This window comes from Mus musculus, chromosome 2 (assembly GCF_000001635.26).
Source record: "Mus musculus strain C57BL/6J chromosome 2, GRCm38.p6 C57BL/6J".
Lineage (NCBI taxonomy): Eukaryota > Metazoa > Chordata > Mammalia > Rodentia > Muridae > Mus > Mus musculus.
This window is the reverse complement of record NC_000068.7, coordinates 121,792,345-121,808,391: the sequence shown is the minus strand read 5'-3', so window position 1 is coordinate 121,808,391 and position 16,047 is coordinate 121,792,345. Positions and strand designations below refer to the sequence as shown.

The window sequence follows — 16,047 nt, the reverse complement described above, 5'->3', positions numbered from 1 at the left end:
AGAGCTACACAGTGAGCTCCTGTCTTGAGCCCCCCTGGCCCCCCCCAAAACGGTTAGAATTCTTTCTAGTCTACTATAGGGGGTTTTAATAGTTATGTGTTATGCTGATATAGTAAGAGCATACATGTAATGAGAAATTAATAATTCATTATTTTAAACGAATATATTTCTCACAGTACTAATGTTTTGGATTGACATTGTTTCAATGTTGGATCTTGTCACCTGCTAGGAAAGAGCTCTACCACTGGGTTACACCCCTATTCCAACCTAACTCCTATTTAACATTTCCTTTCAGTGAAATCTTTGAAGGTAGAGAGAGCCAGTGGGATAGCTTGTCAGGCAAGTCTGGCCATCCGTTTAATCACTGAAACCACATAAAGGTGGGAGGATGGAACTGATTCCACAAAGTTGTCCTCTGACCTTCACACTCGTACGTGGTACCTAAGTGTTCATATTCCATGCACAGGCACACATTGGTATTATTAATAATAAAATCTTTGAAGGTGGCTGTCTCTTAGCGAAGTTGTGGAAAGGAACTTTTAAGTCTGCCGATGGGGAGGACACAAAGGAAAGGAGGCATTTCCCCCCCCCCCCCGGTTCTTTGTGCAATACAGCTCCTGACCATTGTGCTTTGTTGCAGACGTCTGAAGATGTAATAATTCTTTCTAAAAGTACAAGGAAAGGTCCACCAGTTCCTGTTCCCTGCCCAGCTAAGGAGCACACCTCAGCCTTCTTTTGTCTTCTGAAAATAAAAGAAGGGTTAGAGCGTAGGGTTTTCTAAGCGCTAAACGCGGGCGCTTACAAGCTTCTGTGGTTGCACCAGAGTAAATAGCTATTGTAAAACAGATGTTCACTAAAATAAGGGTGCTCGAGGCACAGGGGCCCATGGAGCTGACTTAGGGCAGCGCACAGGTGGGGAGAGCCGCCAGGTCGGGAATGTGGGTGACTGTTTTCTGCAGGTGCCGCCTCCTCGCTTTGGCTTCCAAGAGAGCAAGAACCGGGTGTTGCAGGGTGCAAGTCTTGACTCCTGAAACAGCTCAAATGTTATTCCAGGTTGTAGACACCGATCTCGTGAAGTGTCCACACATGGCCCGGTCCAGGACAAACAGCATCCATACCAACCACCGCCCGCGAAGGGAGCGAGCCAGGGCTTGGGGCGCTAGGGGGCTGGCCCGACTGGGCTCACTACTGCTGTTTTGCGATGATTGCTTCCTCCGCCCGCTCATCATCCCCATTCCTTATTCTGATTGGATCTTCCTCCTGCTAATCGGTTCCGCCGCGCTGACCTCCATTGGCCCCCTACCTAGGCCCCGCCCCATGAGCTGGGCACGGGCAGTGGGGCGCCCGGGAGAGAACCCAGCTTGCTTGGGGTTTGGGGGAGGCGGTGGTGGCTCTGTAGAAGGAAGAAGAGTGGGGCGGGAGGAAGCAGCGGTGGCGATCCGGTCAGGGTGATGGTGCAGGTGCTAAGGGCCGGCGCGGAGCTGCCGCGCTGAGGGGCGACGGGTCCGGAGTCCGCAGCGCCGCCGCGTCGCTCCCGAGGACGGGCGAGCGGGCGGGAAGATGCTGAGCAGGTTGATGAGCGGCAGCAGCAGGAGTCTGGAGCGCGAGTACAGCTGCACCGTGCGGCTGCTGGACGACAGCGAGTACACCTGCACCATCCAGGTCAGCGCCGCGCCGCCCGCCCGCCCGCCCGCCGGCTCGCGGGATCCGGCTCCCCAGACTCGGCCAAGTTGGCGGGGTCCGCCGCCCGGGGTCGCTCCAGCTCTAACCCCGGCGCGGCGCTTTGTCCGCCCCGCAGCCGCACCGCCCGGCGCGCGGCATCCCAGCCCGAGCTCAGCCGGGCACTGGTACCACGCGCCGCGCGCCCCTGCGGGGTGAGTCGCGTCCCGCACCTGCAACTCCTGCTCTGCGCCTTCTCGGGCGGGGGACCCCGGGTCTCGGCTTCTTCAGCCAGCGGATAGGCAGCACCTTGGGCGGGCATCCTGAGCTAGGCGTGTAGGGCGGGAGACGCCTGCCCGGGCCGCCCCGTCGAGGGGTGCGGGCTGAGGCTCCCCCGGCCCCGCCAGGCCCGCCAGCCAGCCTTTATCTCCCTGGTTGGAAGGATAAAGGTTTATGTCATAATTTCTCCTGAGCGTTTGTGAGTCAGACGGAACGCGCAGCCCATGCAGAGTGGCCTATTGAAGGCGCCCAGCCCTCTGTGCTTTGAGGCTCTAGCTCCCTTCCTTGTCTTTTGACCCCCAAATCTCAGCGTGTTGGTTATTTCTGGGGGTGGGGGGCGTGAGGCAAAGATTTAGCAACAAGTCACAGAGATTTGGAGGTTAGCAGTGGCTGGAAGGAGTCGGGGACTTAGGGAAAAGCCAACAATGCAATAATGCCACACAGCATTTCTTTCAGAACCTGGTTTTTACAACCCCTTGCTTGTGTTCCTTCACTACTGCTGTGTGGCGCGTCAGGAGTCTAATATGGTTTTCCCCAGGAATGCAGTCTGTCCTTTGTAAAGTCAGAGGTTGAAAACACTGACCATGCTCACAGATTTAGTTCTTCAACCAGAGGACCCTGCGCTCACCGCCAAAAACTGCTCTTTGTGGAGAAGAAAATTTGAGTTGGACCCAGAAGGGTCTCACCTGATCCCTTTCCTTTCCTGCAAGAACCTGGAGGAGGCTTCTAAGCACAGATGTGTGTGTGTGTGTGGGGGGGAGCCTGCCTAGATTTAACCCTCAGGGTGCCCCCATCTATCTTCTGTCTGTCTGTCTGTCTGTCTGTCTGTCTGTCTATCATCTATCTATCGTCTTGCTAATAGATCACAATACCATTAAAAAGAGAGAGAGAGAGACTTGTGAGAAAGACCCTGGGTAGAGAGTAGATGCTTAATGCTGACTGTGCTCAGTTCAACCTCTTCCCCAGAAACCTGCCCCCCCGCCCCGCTTCCCCTCTCACCCCCCCCCCCCCGCCCCTCACCCCAAGCCCTGAGCTTAAGTGCTGATTGCTGCCAAAGATCCAGGAGAGTAGAGATTCAGCACAGACTCCTTTTGAAGTCTACTTAATATAGATTAAATGCCCATAAAAATGCGAGCCATGAAATGAAAGGGTTTTTGTAGTTAACCGTGATGGAGAGATGGTATGTATTATTTCCCAACTCCATAGTGGCTTGCTACTTTTTGTTTCTATGGTGTCATTGTTTCTATGTACACCCCCCCCCCCGTTTTGTTTTAATGGAGGAGGAGAAAGCATGGAATTGACACCTTCTCAGTTTGAGTACATTGTCAAGAGCTTTAAAAGTCTTGACTTTAAAAAAATGGCATAAAAATTTAACAAATGTGTAAAATAGCCTGCCGAGGGCAGTGTGAGGTTTAGGTTTCATAAATCTTAAGAATACCTTTGTGGTATATAGTAACATAACATTTCTTAGTAGATCATTAACTTTTGTCAAGGTATAGAGTACAAATGAAACACCACTCCTCTGAAAATGTTTGATAACCTTGTGGTTTTAGGTCTCAGGAAAGGCAACTTTTTATTCTTCCTTGAGCAGGTGAGGTTGATTAATATTGTAATTGGTGATGGTTCTTATTGTCATGGAGAAAAAAAAAAGAATGCTTTAAAGTTAAGTTGGACTTATCGGAGTAATGCTTACTATATTCTACTGTGTTTGTGTTTATTTTTTGTTGCTTTTATGATGTTATAAGAATCATGTCTCCCATGCACAGTCTAGATGTCTTAACCATTGTATATGGTGGTTTTGGTGTAGCCTCTAAAATAGAGGAATTGTAGCACATTTGCCATTTTTTTTTTACATTACTATTTAGATGTTGCTTTGCTTTTGTTTTTATCCAGATGAGAAAAGGTTCGAAAAAAGACAGTATATGATTCTAATATTTTTATATGCAGTTTTTCAAACAAAGCATTTAGAGATTGAGCTTTTCTTAGCAACTTTTCCTTTTTATATTTCTACTCTGTGTTGTGTGTGTGCCCATATGTGTGTGCCCACATGTGCTTGCTTGTTAAACACTCGGTACAGTTTTTAATATGGAAGGGAGGCGTGGGCTCCCTATTTAGCTAAACATTATTATTAATACTTTGAGAATGGCAATACTGTATATTAAATCTTTTGGTGATGATTTGCATGCCTTTTTTCTTAAAATGTTATACTTTCATTTAGAAACGGTGTCAATTTTAGAAATATTTTTATGGCTTTTGAAATAACCAGAGACCATGTAGGGCAATACAGAATTAGAAATGTATCATCGGTTGGTGTCATGAAAGCCATGTTTGGTAAATTTCAGTCATAAGGCAGTTCTGTCAAGGTATTGGTTTAGCGGCATTTCATAATGCAGATACAGTGGGCTGGCCTTTAGGATGTAATGATTCAGGTAACCAGAATGCCTTCTATCGTTGCAAAGAAGGTTCTCCCAGTCACCAGCCTACTCTTTTATCCTTTCTGATATGGAAATGCATTCGTAGATCAGGAGAAATGAAAGTATACATAGGAGGATTGTAGTGTAATTGTTCCCCCATGAAGAACAGTGCTAATAGCCAGTTTTGAAGGTCATTGCCTCATACAGTCAGATCTGATCCATATTTCTCAGTCTTCTGTTTTTATGCAAATCTATATTCATCTACCACATTTACTACCTGACTTTTTATTTGGGAGAAAATAGAAAACGTGAAAAATGAAAAGACTAACTAGTATCTTTGAAGTCAACCTTAATGGGATAATACAAATGTCTAGACATGCTTATGTATTATGTTTATGTATTATGTATTAATAGTTATGTATTATTAAGGATATGTTGCAGACATAGTAGCAATATCTTTTGGACAAATAAGTATTTTCAAAAGAGGTATTATAATATTTTGGAGGTGATAACTGAATTATAAAGCCACCGTAGAAATGAGTTAGATTTTGTTTGAGACATATTTAAATCACAGATTAAGCAGTCAGGTTAAGCAGATTGTTCTGTTAGTGTTATAAATAAGCCTGTGTGCAGAGGCAGTTCTACCTAGGGGCCAGTGTTTGCATTTGATTGTGGCTCAGCTAGACATTTTGAGACCAGGAATGAGGGAGCAAGAGAACAAACGAGCAGAGTCCTGGGCTTGCCAGGGACCTCTGCATTCACCGTCTGTACCTCATTTCCCTCACAATGGCATTATGGATTGATTATATAGCCATTGTACCAAATGAAGAAAATGGCATGGTAGGTTGGTGGGTGGGCCCTGTGCTGAATGGCTAATTATGCACTGAGCATTCTGTTAGACACTGTTTGTGCCTTACAGGAAAGAGGTGGATAGTATGGCTTCTGTTTTATAGATGAAAAGACAGGTCTCAGAGGTCAAAGGAATTTACTTACTGTTAGTAGGTGGTTTGACTGTATTTAAACCAATGTATTCTAATTCTTACTCTTGTTTACTCCATATTCTGACTCCCTATCTTTCTACCTTACTTTCCTCATCTATATAATGGAAATATAATGCTTATTTCATAACAAAAAATGACTTGGAAAAAAATTTTTTTTAATGAGGGACATCTAAACACAAAGTAGAATTGGAAAAAACTTCATTTTTTTTAAAGGAAAATAAGTCAGATTAAATAATAAGTTGTCTTACATGATTTCTAATTAGTCTCAATGAAGTTGTAAAAGTCCATCCTGGGGTAGTTTAAATTTTTATTAGAGCCTTTCTTTAAACTGTAAGAAATTGGGCTGGTGAGATGGCTCAGCAGGCAAAGGTGCTTGCTGCCAAGACTGATGACCTGAGTTGGATTCTAGTCCACATGGCAGAAGAAGAAAACCAATACCTACAAGCTGTCCTCTGACACCCCTGGCCCCATTAATAAAATAAAGCACAGAGTTCTCACTTCTCTTCCTCTGTCTTCCCTGGCCTTCGGTTTTAGGAAGAGGTCTGTTCCCTTCCCTGCTCTTTCTTTGGTTTTAGGAAGAGGTCTATTCCCTTCCCTGGGCCTTCAGTTTTAGGAAGAGGTCTATTCCATTTCCTGGTCTTTGGTTTTAGAAAAATGTCTATTCCCTTCCCTGGGCCTTTGGTTTAGGAAGAGGTCTATTCCTCTATTCCTGGACTATGGTTTGCCTTTTCTAAGAATTTCTGCTTCCTGTTTTGTAAGTTGGTCCTTTGGTTTCATTAATGCAGAAGGAATGTACGTAGAAAATTAGGATAATTTTATTCACAGAGAAAACACAAAGCTGTTGTATTTTCATGAATATTGATTTTTTTCTAAAAAAAAATGAGTGAACAGGTAGTTATGCTGCCTCAGGATCTCTGTTACAATAAAAGCAGCTAGTCTCTAGCTCTTGAAATTAAGGTAACTACAAAATTAGTCTCCCAGAATCCTAAAAGCACTTGTATTGCTCCTTGACTTCAGTATTAAATATTGTATAAAACAAATTAGATATTTTATAAAATATATCTTCTTGGCACAGGAAGTAAACTCTGAATACATGATTGTCTCCTCATTCTTCCTTCTGTCTGTGGGGTGTCAGCGGCACTTGGGGTCCAAAAACATTCACTACAACAGATTTTACTTACGGGTATTTGTACGAATTTGCATTCTATTAATGCTTGGCATGAATGTGCTAGATGAAGCAATTCGGCAAACCATGTAACAAGAGAACATGAAATGTTGAGTTTACTTCATTACCGAGAGACTCGTTTATCATAGCATCAGACGTTAAAAACAGGCTTTTGCTTGTTTGTTTGTTTTTTGAGATAGACTATTAAGTAGCTTTGACTGCTCTGGAACTCACACTGTAGACCAGGCTGACCTTGAATTCCCAGAGAGCCACCTGCCTCTGCCTCCCAAGTGCTGGGATTATAGGTGAGCGGCTGCTACGCCGGGCAAACAGACATTTTTGTCACAGACTTACAGTGCTTTATGCACAGGTTTGACATATGTAATGCCACACCAGAAGCAAGACATTAAGTTGCTGTACTGAAATAATAAAAAAGATTTTGATGGCAAATCATACTTGAGAACTTAGGGAGGATGGAGTGAGAGCAAGCTGTAAGTCATGAGCCCAAAATTTACAGCACCTAGCTTAAGGACTATAAAGTTCTAGGTCAAAACAAAACAGAAAACAAAACATCAAAACATGTGTTTTGATTTGTGGTGTATGACTGTAGTGGAGATACCCCAAAATGTCATGTACCTGAAAACAATAAACATCTCGTAACTCTATAACTCTTTTCATCTTAATCCATATTTCCCAAACCAACTTTCTCTGAAGGACTCCTCCCAGGTGAGAAGGAGACGCATGTAAATGTGGTGTTTATGTGATCTTTGGTATCTCTGATAACTCTTTGATTGTCCTTTGTTGAATTCACGGAGCCCTGTAAGCACCTTTTTTCTCTTATCCTTCAGCTTTTGTTTTTGCCATTGTTTTTTTTTTTCCATCCAATATATAAAGTATAAAGAGTCCATGCCAAATGAATACTGTACCATAAGTGCTTCATGGAACTTGGGTGGCCTGCCAACGTTAGTATTTTGAATGTAGCATCCGTCATGGCTGCATAAAGCACTTGGACTGTGATCCCTAACATCAGGACTATCCAGAATAGGATGTAGACCTCCAAGTGAACCGTGCTGTCCAGCTGTCTCTAGTAAAGATTATTTCAAGGTGAATTCATCTTTGACAGACAGCTTAGTGTATAACATGCTGTCTGAAGGAGCTAACCCTGCTTCATGGAGCAGCTGTCCAGGGGCTGCTCTTCTCTGGCCTTGCCAGCGCTCACATAACACGGGGAACTTGAAGAGGATTGGCAACACCTTGCAACTTGCTCATTTGTGTGGTGCTCAGAGAGCAGTAGTGATGACCAGTCTGGTGACCTGGAACAATCATTGTCCCTCTGGTTTTCTGGTTTTGAACCATCACGTTCAGTCATCTTTGTGATTTTTGTTTGTTTTGACTTTTATGCAGCTGAACAATTTGAGCGGTTCTAAGCCATTTCACCCCCATGTTGCTGGATTAGTATACCCCCAATGTAAAAATACCTAGTCATATGCCCATTCTGGCACCGAAACAGGTCTTCTATTCCATTAAAACTCAGGACATTGGTGACCAATACAAGTACCTTAAATACTGGGAGAGTCAAAGATGGACTAAGGAAAATAGAATCCCACCCACCTGACCCTTGCTCTGTCTACTATGTGTGTACCTTGTATATGCATGCTGGAGTGCATAGATTGAACCTAGAATCCTTAATTGTTCCACTTTGTTTCTTGACGTAGGATCACTTTTTTTTTTTTTTTTTTTTTTTTTTTTTTTTGGTTTTTCGAGACAGGGTTTCTCTGTGTAGCCCTGGCTGTCCTGGAACTCACTCTGTAGACCAGGCTGGCCTCGAACTCAGATATCCACCTGCCTCTGCCTCCCAAGTGCTGGGATTACAGGCATGTGCCACCACTGCCCGGCAGGATCACTCTTTAAACTTGGAGCTCACCAATTTATCTAGACTGATTGGCCAGTGAGCTCTGGAAATCCTGTCTCTGCCTCTCCAGGCTCATGCTGCCATGCCCAGCTTTTTATGTGGGTGCTAGGGATTCAAACTCAGGTCCTGGTGCTTGCGTGGCAAGCCTTTGCTTGCTGAACTATTGAACTCCAGTTTTTCTGAGGCTGATCCCCTGATGTGAATCATGGACTTCTTCCCTCACCTGACCCTCACTGCTGTCAGTATCTGACCAGTGTAAACTGGTGCAATTGTCTTTTACCAGCTGAAATGGCTTTTTTTTTAAATTTTTTTATTTTTTATTTTTTTCCGAGACAGGGTTTCTCTGTGTAGCCCTGGCTGTCTTGGAACTCACTCTGTAGACCAGGCTGGCCTCGAACTCAGAAATCCGCCTGCCTCTGCCTCCCGAGTGCTGGGATTAAAGGCGTGCACCACCATGCTGGCAGCTTTTTATTTCTATAGATGATGTTTAAGTCTTTCTAACTTATGTTCTAGGTTTAAAAGACAGGAACTTGGTGAAGCCTCTTAGGTTGAAAGTCTCTAGGCTTTTGCCCATGAATACAAGACAAAACACAAATGTGTGAATTGAGTTCTCTAAGGAGAGCCTTCCGTGCCATGCTCATACAGGCGAAATAATTGGGCCACATGCTTGGCGCCCATTGAGTTTTGTACAATAGTTTCATTCTCTCATCTACAGAAAACACCCCTTTGACAATGATTGTTGCTGCCACCCCCCCCCCCCCGACGACTTGCATGACCATGACCTCATCTGCTGGTTTGTATTGAGAAGTGCTCTGGTCCACTCCAGAAGTGCTGTAAGACTCACTCGAGTATTAGTGATCATTTCAAAGCCTCAGAAAACTATTGCCCGCTAAGGGAACTCATTCAAGAGCAGAACGAATTTAGCTGTTTCATGCAGCATTCAAAGCGGCTTCCTATGTTATAACGCATAGTCCCATTCCTTTTGTAGAAGTTGTGAACTCTGTCAAAAGCATGGGAGATGGAGCAAATAAAAGCAGTGGTCTCCTCTTTCCCTCCCTCCCTCCCTCCCTCCCTCCCTCCCTCCCTCCCTCCCTCCCTCCCTCCCTTCCTTTCTCCCTCCCTCCCTCCCTCCCTCCCTCCCTCCCTCCCTCCCTCCCTCCCTCCCTCCCTTCCTTTCTTTCTCCCTCCCTCCCTCCCTGCCTCCCTCCCTCCCTCCCTCCCTCCCTCCCTCCCTCCCTCCCTCCCTTCCTTCCTTCCTTCTTTCCTTCCTTTTTTCTTTCTGCTTGTTTTTGTTTTTCAATACAGGGTTTCTCCGAGTAGCCCTGGCTGTCCTGGAACTTGCTCTGTAGATCAGGCTGGCCTCAAACTCACAGAGATCTGCCTGTTTCTGCCTCCTGAATGCTGGGATTAAAGGTGTGCACCACCACTGCCCAGCAAAACAGTGGTTGCTGGATCACAAAATTACCATGTACCTAATTGGGTACTCACTGGAAATGTAAATTCTTGTCCATACCCCAGCCCTAGTGAACCAGAGACTGGAGAGCAAGTTCAGAAACAATATGCATATAATGTATGCATGTGTATGTGCTCATGTGTGTTGGTGTGCCTACATTTGTGCACAGGCATGTAGAACCTCTGATGTTGTTCTTTAGGTACCATCTACCTTTTTTGAGACACAGTCTCTCACTGGCCTGGAACACACCAAGTAAACCAAGCCAGGGCTCTCCGCCTGTCTCTTCCACTGTTGAGTTGACAAGTGCGTGCCACCATGCCAGGATCTGTTGATGATGTTGTTGTTGTTGTGAGGGGTTCTACAGATCAAGCTCTGGTCTTTGTGATTGGAAGGTAAGCGCTTGACCAACTGAGCCATCTATCCACCTCCACAGCCCTTGAGAACAAGATTTCCAGGTGCTGCCTAGGTTTGAGAGTCCCTACCTGATTATAGAGGCTTTTGGAAGGAAGATTACAAGTTTTGTTTGTTGGATATAGAAAGTAAGAAAGAAGCAAAGATTGACTCTCACATTTCTGGATTGTATTTTTGGGATGATCGTACCCTCTTGCTTTGTTTACACATGCAGAACCATCTTCAGTATGGTAGGATTGTAAGAATTCTGTTCATTGTACCAGTCTGATGTTGTTCTATTCATCAGTTTCATGGTTTTCATCCTCTTGCTTAAAAAACAGTTCAATCAGCTGAAGGGGTTTGCAGCCCCATAGGAGGAAAAACAATATGAACTAACCAGTACCCACAGAGCTCCCTGGGACTAAACCACCAATCAAAGGAAACACATGGTGGAACTCATGGCTCTAGCTGCATATGTAGCAGAGGATGGCCTAGTCAGTCATCAATGGGAGAAGAGGTCCTTGGTCCTGCGAAGGTTCTATGCCCCAGTATTGGGGAATGCCAGGGCCAGGAAGCGGGAGTGGGTGGGTTGGGAAGCAGGGGGAGGGGGATGGGATAGGGGATATTTTGGGGGAAACTAGGAAAGGGGATAACACTTGAAATGTAAATAAAGAAAATATCTAATAAAAATGATATTTTGCCATAAAAAAGCAGCTCAATCATTCCATATTCATTTTTACTTTATATGGGTGTGTGTTTACCATATGTATGCAGTGCTCATAGAGGCCAGAAGAGGGCATCAGATTCCTGTATAAGTGGAGTTACAGACAGTTGTGAGCCATGGTTTGGATGCTAGGAATCAAACCCAGGTCTTTCAGGAGAGCAGGCAGTGCTCTTAACCACTGGGCCATCTCTCCAGCCCCTGATCATTGCATATATACGCATGGTTTCCCAAACACATATCCTCTATAACTTAGAGCACAGGGAGGCAGGAATAGTAAGTGTCCTTGTCATTTTAAGAATTTACTTATAAGCTATAAACACTGTGACTTGGGGGTTAAGGCAGCTGATATGCTTTGACAGTGCAAATAAGAGGCAGGGGCTGGGAGATGGGGTGAGGGTGGGGGACTCTAAGTTAATAAATAGTTGTCAGTGGAGGTGGAATTTGATCTAGGTTATGAAAGATAGGCAAAGCCAAAACGAGACTTGGGGATGGATAGAGGGCATTTCAGGCTGAATTAAGAAGCTGTTTCCGATAGAAAAGCTGAGCGTGTGAAGTCTTTAGTTTTTCATTTAGTGTGTTTATCTCACTTTCTCTGGTATAGTTGAGTAAAACAACAGAAATATACTTGCCGAGGGAGAATTACTGTCAGCAGAATTTCAATCATATTTGACAGGCTGAGAGGAATCAGTCAAAACTAAAAATAAATGCATGAAGCTCGTGGTAAATGAAGCCTAATTCTTAGACTAATTCTAACTCACGTTATGAATCCTCATAAAATGATGCTAGCGTGTTTCAATCTTAATCCTGTCGCTGTAGCCAGCAACTACTTACGAATTTTATTCCCCAGAATCCTCTTCTCTTGGGCATCAGTGTCAGTGATCAAATTCCAATTTTCAGTTGATGTTAAAAAAAAAAAAACAAAAAAACAACAAAAAAAAACAACTTCTGACAGACTCAGCTCAGACTTGGTTGTTCATTAGTGGTTAGGAAATGTGACCCAGGAGGCCCTAAAAGGCACATTTGGGCATTTCTGTCCCTAAACCTGTGCCCACCAAAATCAGCTTCCAGATCACTAGGACCTGCTTCCCGAGACTCCCTCTGAGCCCCTGCCTGCCAGCCTTGAGGTTGCCAGCCCTACCCAGCATGCACTTTTAGCCCTGAGCACTCTGCCAGGCCATAACTTTGGAGAGATTGGAACCTCCAAGAAAGGAGCGCCTGGCATTTGGGGAATCGGCATTCGGCAGATTGCCAATGCTAATAGGTTATTTTGCTCTGGAAAAAGAAGGGCTCGCCTAAAGTCTGATGGATGGGGGATAGCCGACAGTAGGAACACTCCTTTGTTGGAAAGATTAAGGGAGTTTCCTGTGAAGTGGTAGTATAGGAGCCAAAAAATTTAGCTAAGGCCCTTAGGCCCAAGACATGAAAAAACTAATAGCGGTCCATCAAAACAGCATGCCTCAGGGCACACCCAAATGTCTAGCTGCCTCCATTGAACTTGAGTAAGTCAAAACTCTCAGAACGGGCACAGTCTGGCACTTTATAGTCAATAGAATCGTCTGTTGACACTAGGTTGGTGTAGAGCCTCCTTTCCTTTCCTTTCCCTTTCCTTTCCCTTTCCTTTCCCTTTCCTTTCCCTTTCCTTTCCCTTTCCTTTCCCTTTCCTTTCCCTTTCCTTTCCCTTTCCCTTTCCCTTTCCCTTTCCCTTTCCCTTTCCCTTTCCCTTTCCCTTTCCCTTTCCCTTTCCCTTTCCCTTTCCCTTTCCCTTTCCCTTTCCCTTTCCCTTTCCCTTTCCCTTTCCCTTCCCCTCCCTTCCCCTCCCTTCCCCTCCCTTCCCCTCCCTTCCCCTCCCTTCCCCTCCCTTCCCCTCCCCTCCCCTCCCCTCCCCTCCCCTCCCCTCCCCTCCCCTCCCCTTTTCTTTTTCTTTTTCTTTTTCTTTTTCTTTTTCTTTTCTTTTTCTTTTTCTTTTCTTTCTCTGCACTTGATTTAACTTACACGTCTCTAATCTGGGACCCAACTCATCTTGGGGATACCTAGGTGAAGGAGCTGTCTTCAGCAATCCCTGAGGGTTTCCAATGCTCTAGGCAGGTACCACTGAAACTCATATTTTGTTAAACATGTACTAAGCAGATAAGAACATCGATCAGAATATGAGAGCAGAATAAATTCTTGGAAGGATGTCATGTATTCCCAGGGATAAGTTAGTAGGTGGAAGCACCTATACAGGCTGCCTCCTTTCAGATTTTGCCTCTAGAAATAATATCCAACCCCTGAAGTTAATATAAATTGGAGTTCTGTAGGTAAGAAGGACTCCATAGGCTAGCAAAGATGCTTAGAGTATTTTATGGAACAGCAATCCTGCAGTTTTATGGTACACAATCTAAGCAACAGGATAGCCCACCAGCTCTTTGGGATGCTATTCAGAAGTTACTCCGTGAAAGGAGCTTGATTGCTGAGAGATAACTTCAAATTTTGCTCAGCTTCACATTCCAGTGTATGTGAACTCTGTTGGGAAAGAAAAGAGCTTGCTCGGTTTAACTGCAGAACCATAGTGGATCCGCAGAACTATAGCCAGCTTTTACAAGGAGTGGAGATGGCTTGAAAAATCAAAACACTCTGATTACCTTTTTAAATAAAAGATTTTTTAAAAATTATGAATACAGGTGTTTTGTCTGGATCTCTGAGTGTACACGCACTGCATTTGTGCCTGGTGCCTGCATCCAGAAGAGGGCACTGGATCCCCTGGAATTGGAGTTATTGATGGTTGTGCACTGCGTGTGGGTGCTGGGAACTGAATGAAGAGCCTCATAACTTCAGCCCCTGCTTACTTTTTGATGCATATGGAGTGATTTAGACAAGCTTGTTTAAACAAATAGCCACATTATAGAAATCACATCTAAGGGCTGTTTTCTAATAACTTTTATGGTAAAGAAGACATTACTCATACTCTAATTTTAATATTGCCTACACTCGACAGTCTGATTATTTTTAAGACAGATATAATGATATACTATCTTGCTGCAAATTAGATCTCCCAGCATGTCATTATAAAGGATTATGGACTATTTTTTATTAATAATATATCTCATATTATATATCTTTACTTTCTGGTTGAAAGAAAATGGCAGGAGAATTAGGAAAGCTCTATTCTCCCCCCTCCCCTGCCGCTTGTGTTGAGACCTAGCCAGGGTTTTGTGCGAGATAGGCCAACAACTCCACCTCCCTGCTCTACCTGCAGGCACCACAATTTTATTTCCTAAGTTCTGCTTATCTCTTACCATTCCCAATGCTTTATGCTAATTTTCACATCCAGTCACTCATTTAATATAACCTTTCTCATTTCTTTGTTCTCGTGGCTTTCTGACAAAGTAGCAGGAAGTTTGATAGTTCAGCCTAAAAACTTGAGACTTGTGTTAAATGTGTGACTCTTGGTGATGCTGGGCAGGCAGCTGGACCTTTGAGATGCAGCGTGACTCTCGGCTGCAAGAGGAAGGCTCAAATGGAACATCCCTCTAGTCCCGTAGTGCCAGAACCCTTTGTAGTTCACAAGAGACTTGTTGTGAAGGTTGTTCTGGATAGCTGTAGGCGTGTGTGTGTGTGTGTGTGTGTGTGTGTGTATGTAGACAGGATTCTCCGTGTAGCCCTGGCTATCCTGGAACTCACTCTGTAGACCAGGATGGCCTTGAACTCAGATCCATTCACCTCAGCCTCCTGAGTGCTGGGACCAAAGGTGTGTGCCACCACCGCCTCGCTAGCTGTCGTTATTCTTAAAAAAAAGAGTGGGGTGTCAGGAAGACTGGTGGCTCCCCTGTCTGTGATCTGATTTGAGTTTTGCAGAACATAAAGTATAATTTTACGTACTGTCCAAAACAGATTATGTTTTGAGGGGTTGATTCATGTTAGTCAAAAATCCTAAATGCTCTTTTAAAAATTACTGTAGATTCTGCATTGGTTGTCTTTGCATGAGTGGCTGCTAAGCTTCTGCTGTTGTATGTAGGCAATGGTTTTAGGGTCAACAAATTGAAAAATTGTTTTAGGAAAAAAATAAAAGGAAATCAAATGGTTTTGAGGGATAGATAGTCTTCCAGGTTGTTTAAATTTCTTGTAAGTGGTCCCCTTCCATAGCGGTGGTTTAGTAACTACGAGGCTAAAGCTCTTTCTCCCTTGAACAGTATAAGTCTTATAGTGAACACTGATAAGTCTGTCCTTTCCACTTTATAATAAAAATTCTTATTCAAACAGATTAATTGGATATGAGGTATGTTTATCACTTTTTCCAAATAGGTTAAAATTTCTGATTCTTTTTCTTAAAACAAAACAACCAAAAGATCTAGACAGGATGGTGTGATGATTCAGTGGAGGCTTCAAAGACCAGAGGACTTGAGTTCAGTCCCCGTAAAGGTGGAACCAGTGTAAAGGAGGAAGCAGAGAAAGTTGCCCTCAGGTTTCCATACATATGCCATGTGTATGGGCGTATCATATACATTACCACCCACCCACCACACACACCACACATGCATGCACACAGAGTAATAATCAATAAATAAAATACAACCAAGGTCTAGACAGAGAATAGGATTTGTTCATTTTAAGTAGGTGACTAGGTTTGGGAATTTCTTCGGACTTATTTTGTCAATACAGGTTGCCCCTTAAATTAATGGACTTCACCAGATAACTGATAACTTAAATTTTATGTTGACTTTCACTAGTTTATAGGGAAATTGTTTTCTAACTTTGATTTTAAGTCCCAAGGGAGGGGACTTGCAGTTATGACTATATTATTACAGTGTCATAGGCAATATTCTCCCCTCCCTCCCTTCCTTCCAATGAAGGTTCTTGCCCTAGTCCAGGGTACCTTGAAATTCACTAGGTAGCCATATTGGCCTTGACCTCATATGCTCCTCCTGCCTTAGCCTTCATAGTCCTGGGATTGCCAACATGAGCCATCCCATCTGGCTGCCACAGGCAAGATTACAGTCTCCCCATTCCTGTGATTTCTTGCTTGGTTTGTTTTGCAAGTGAGGATTGGAGCTAGGGCACTCTGCCTGTCAGG

At 44.2% G+C, this 16,047-nt stretch overlaps 1 protein-coding gene across 11 annotated transcripts in view; it reads left to right on the top strand.

The window, feature by feature from the left end:
- The first annotated feature begins 1,304 nt into the window (after positions 1 to 1,304).
- Frmd5 (FERM domain containing 5) overlaps positions 1,305 to 16,047 on the top strand; it is a 261,559-nt gene continuing 246,816 nt past the window's right edge. For 8 of the 11 annotated variants that reach the window (XM_017317740.1, XM_017317742.1, XM_017317734.1 and 5 more), the window contains exon 1: positions 1,305 to 1,662. In XM_017317740.1, the coding sequence (XP_017173229.1) occupies positions 1,561 to 1,662 (102 nt within the window). In that variant the 5' untranslated portion in view covers positions 1,305 to 1,560. The other 3 variants (NM_172673.3, NM_001360084.1, XM_011239469.3) reach the window with 2 other exon arrangements.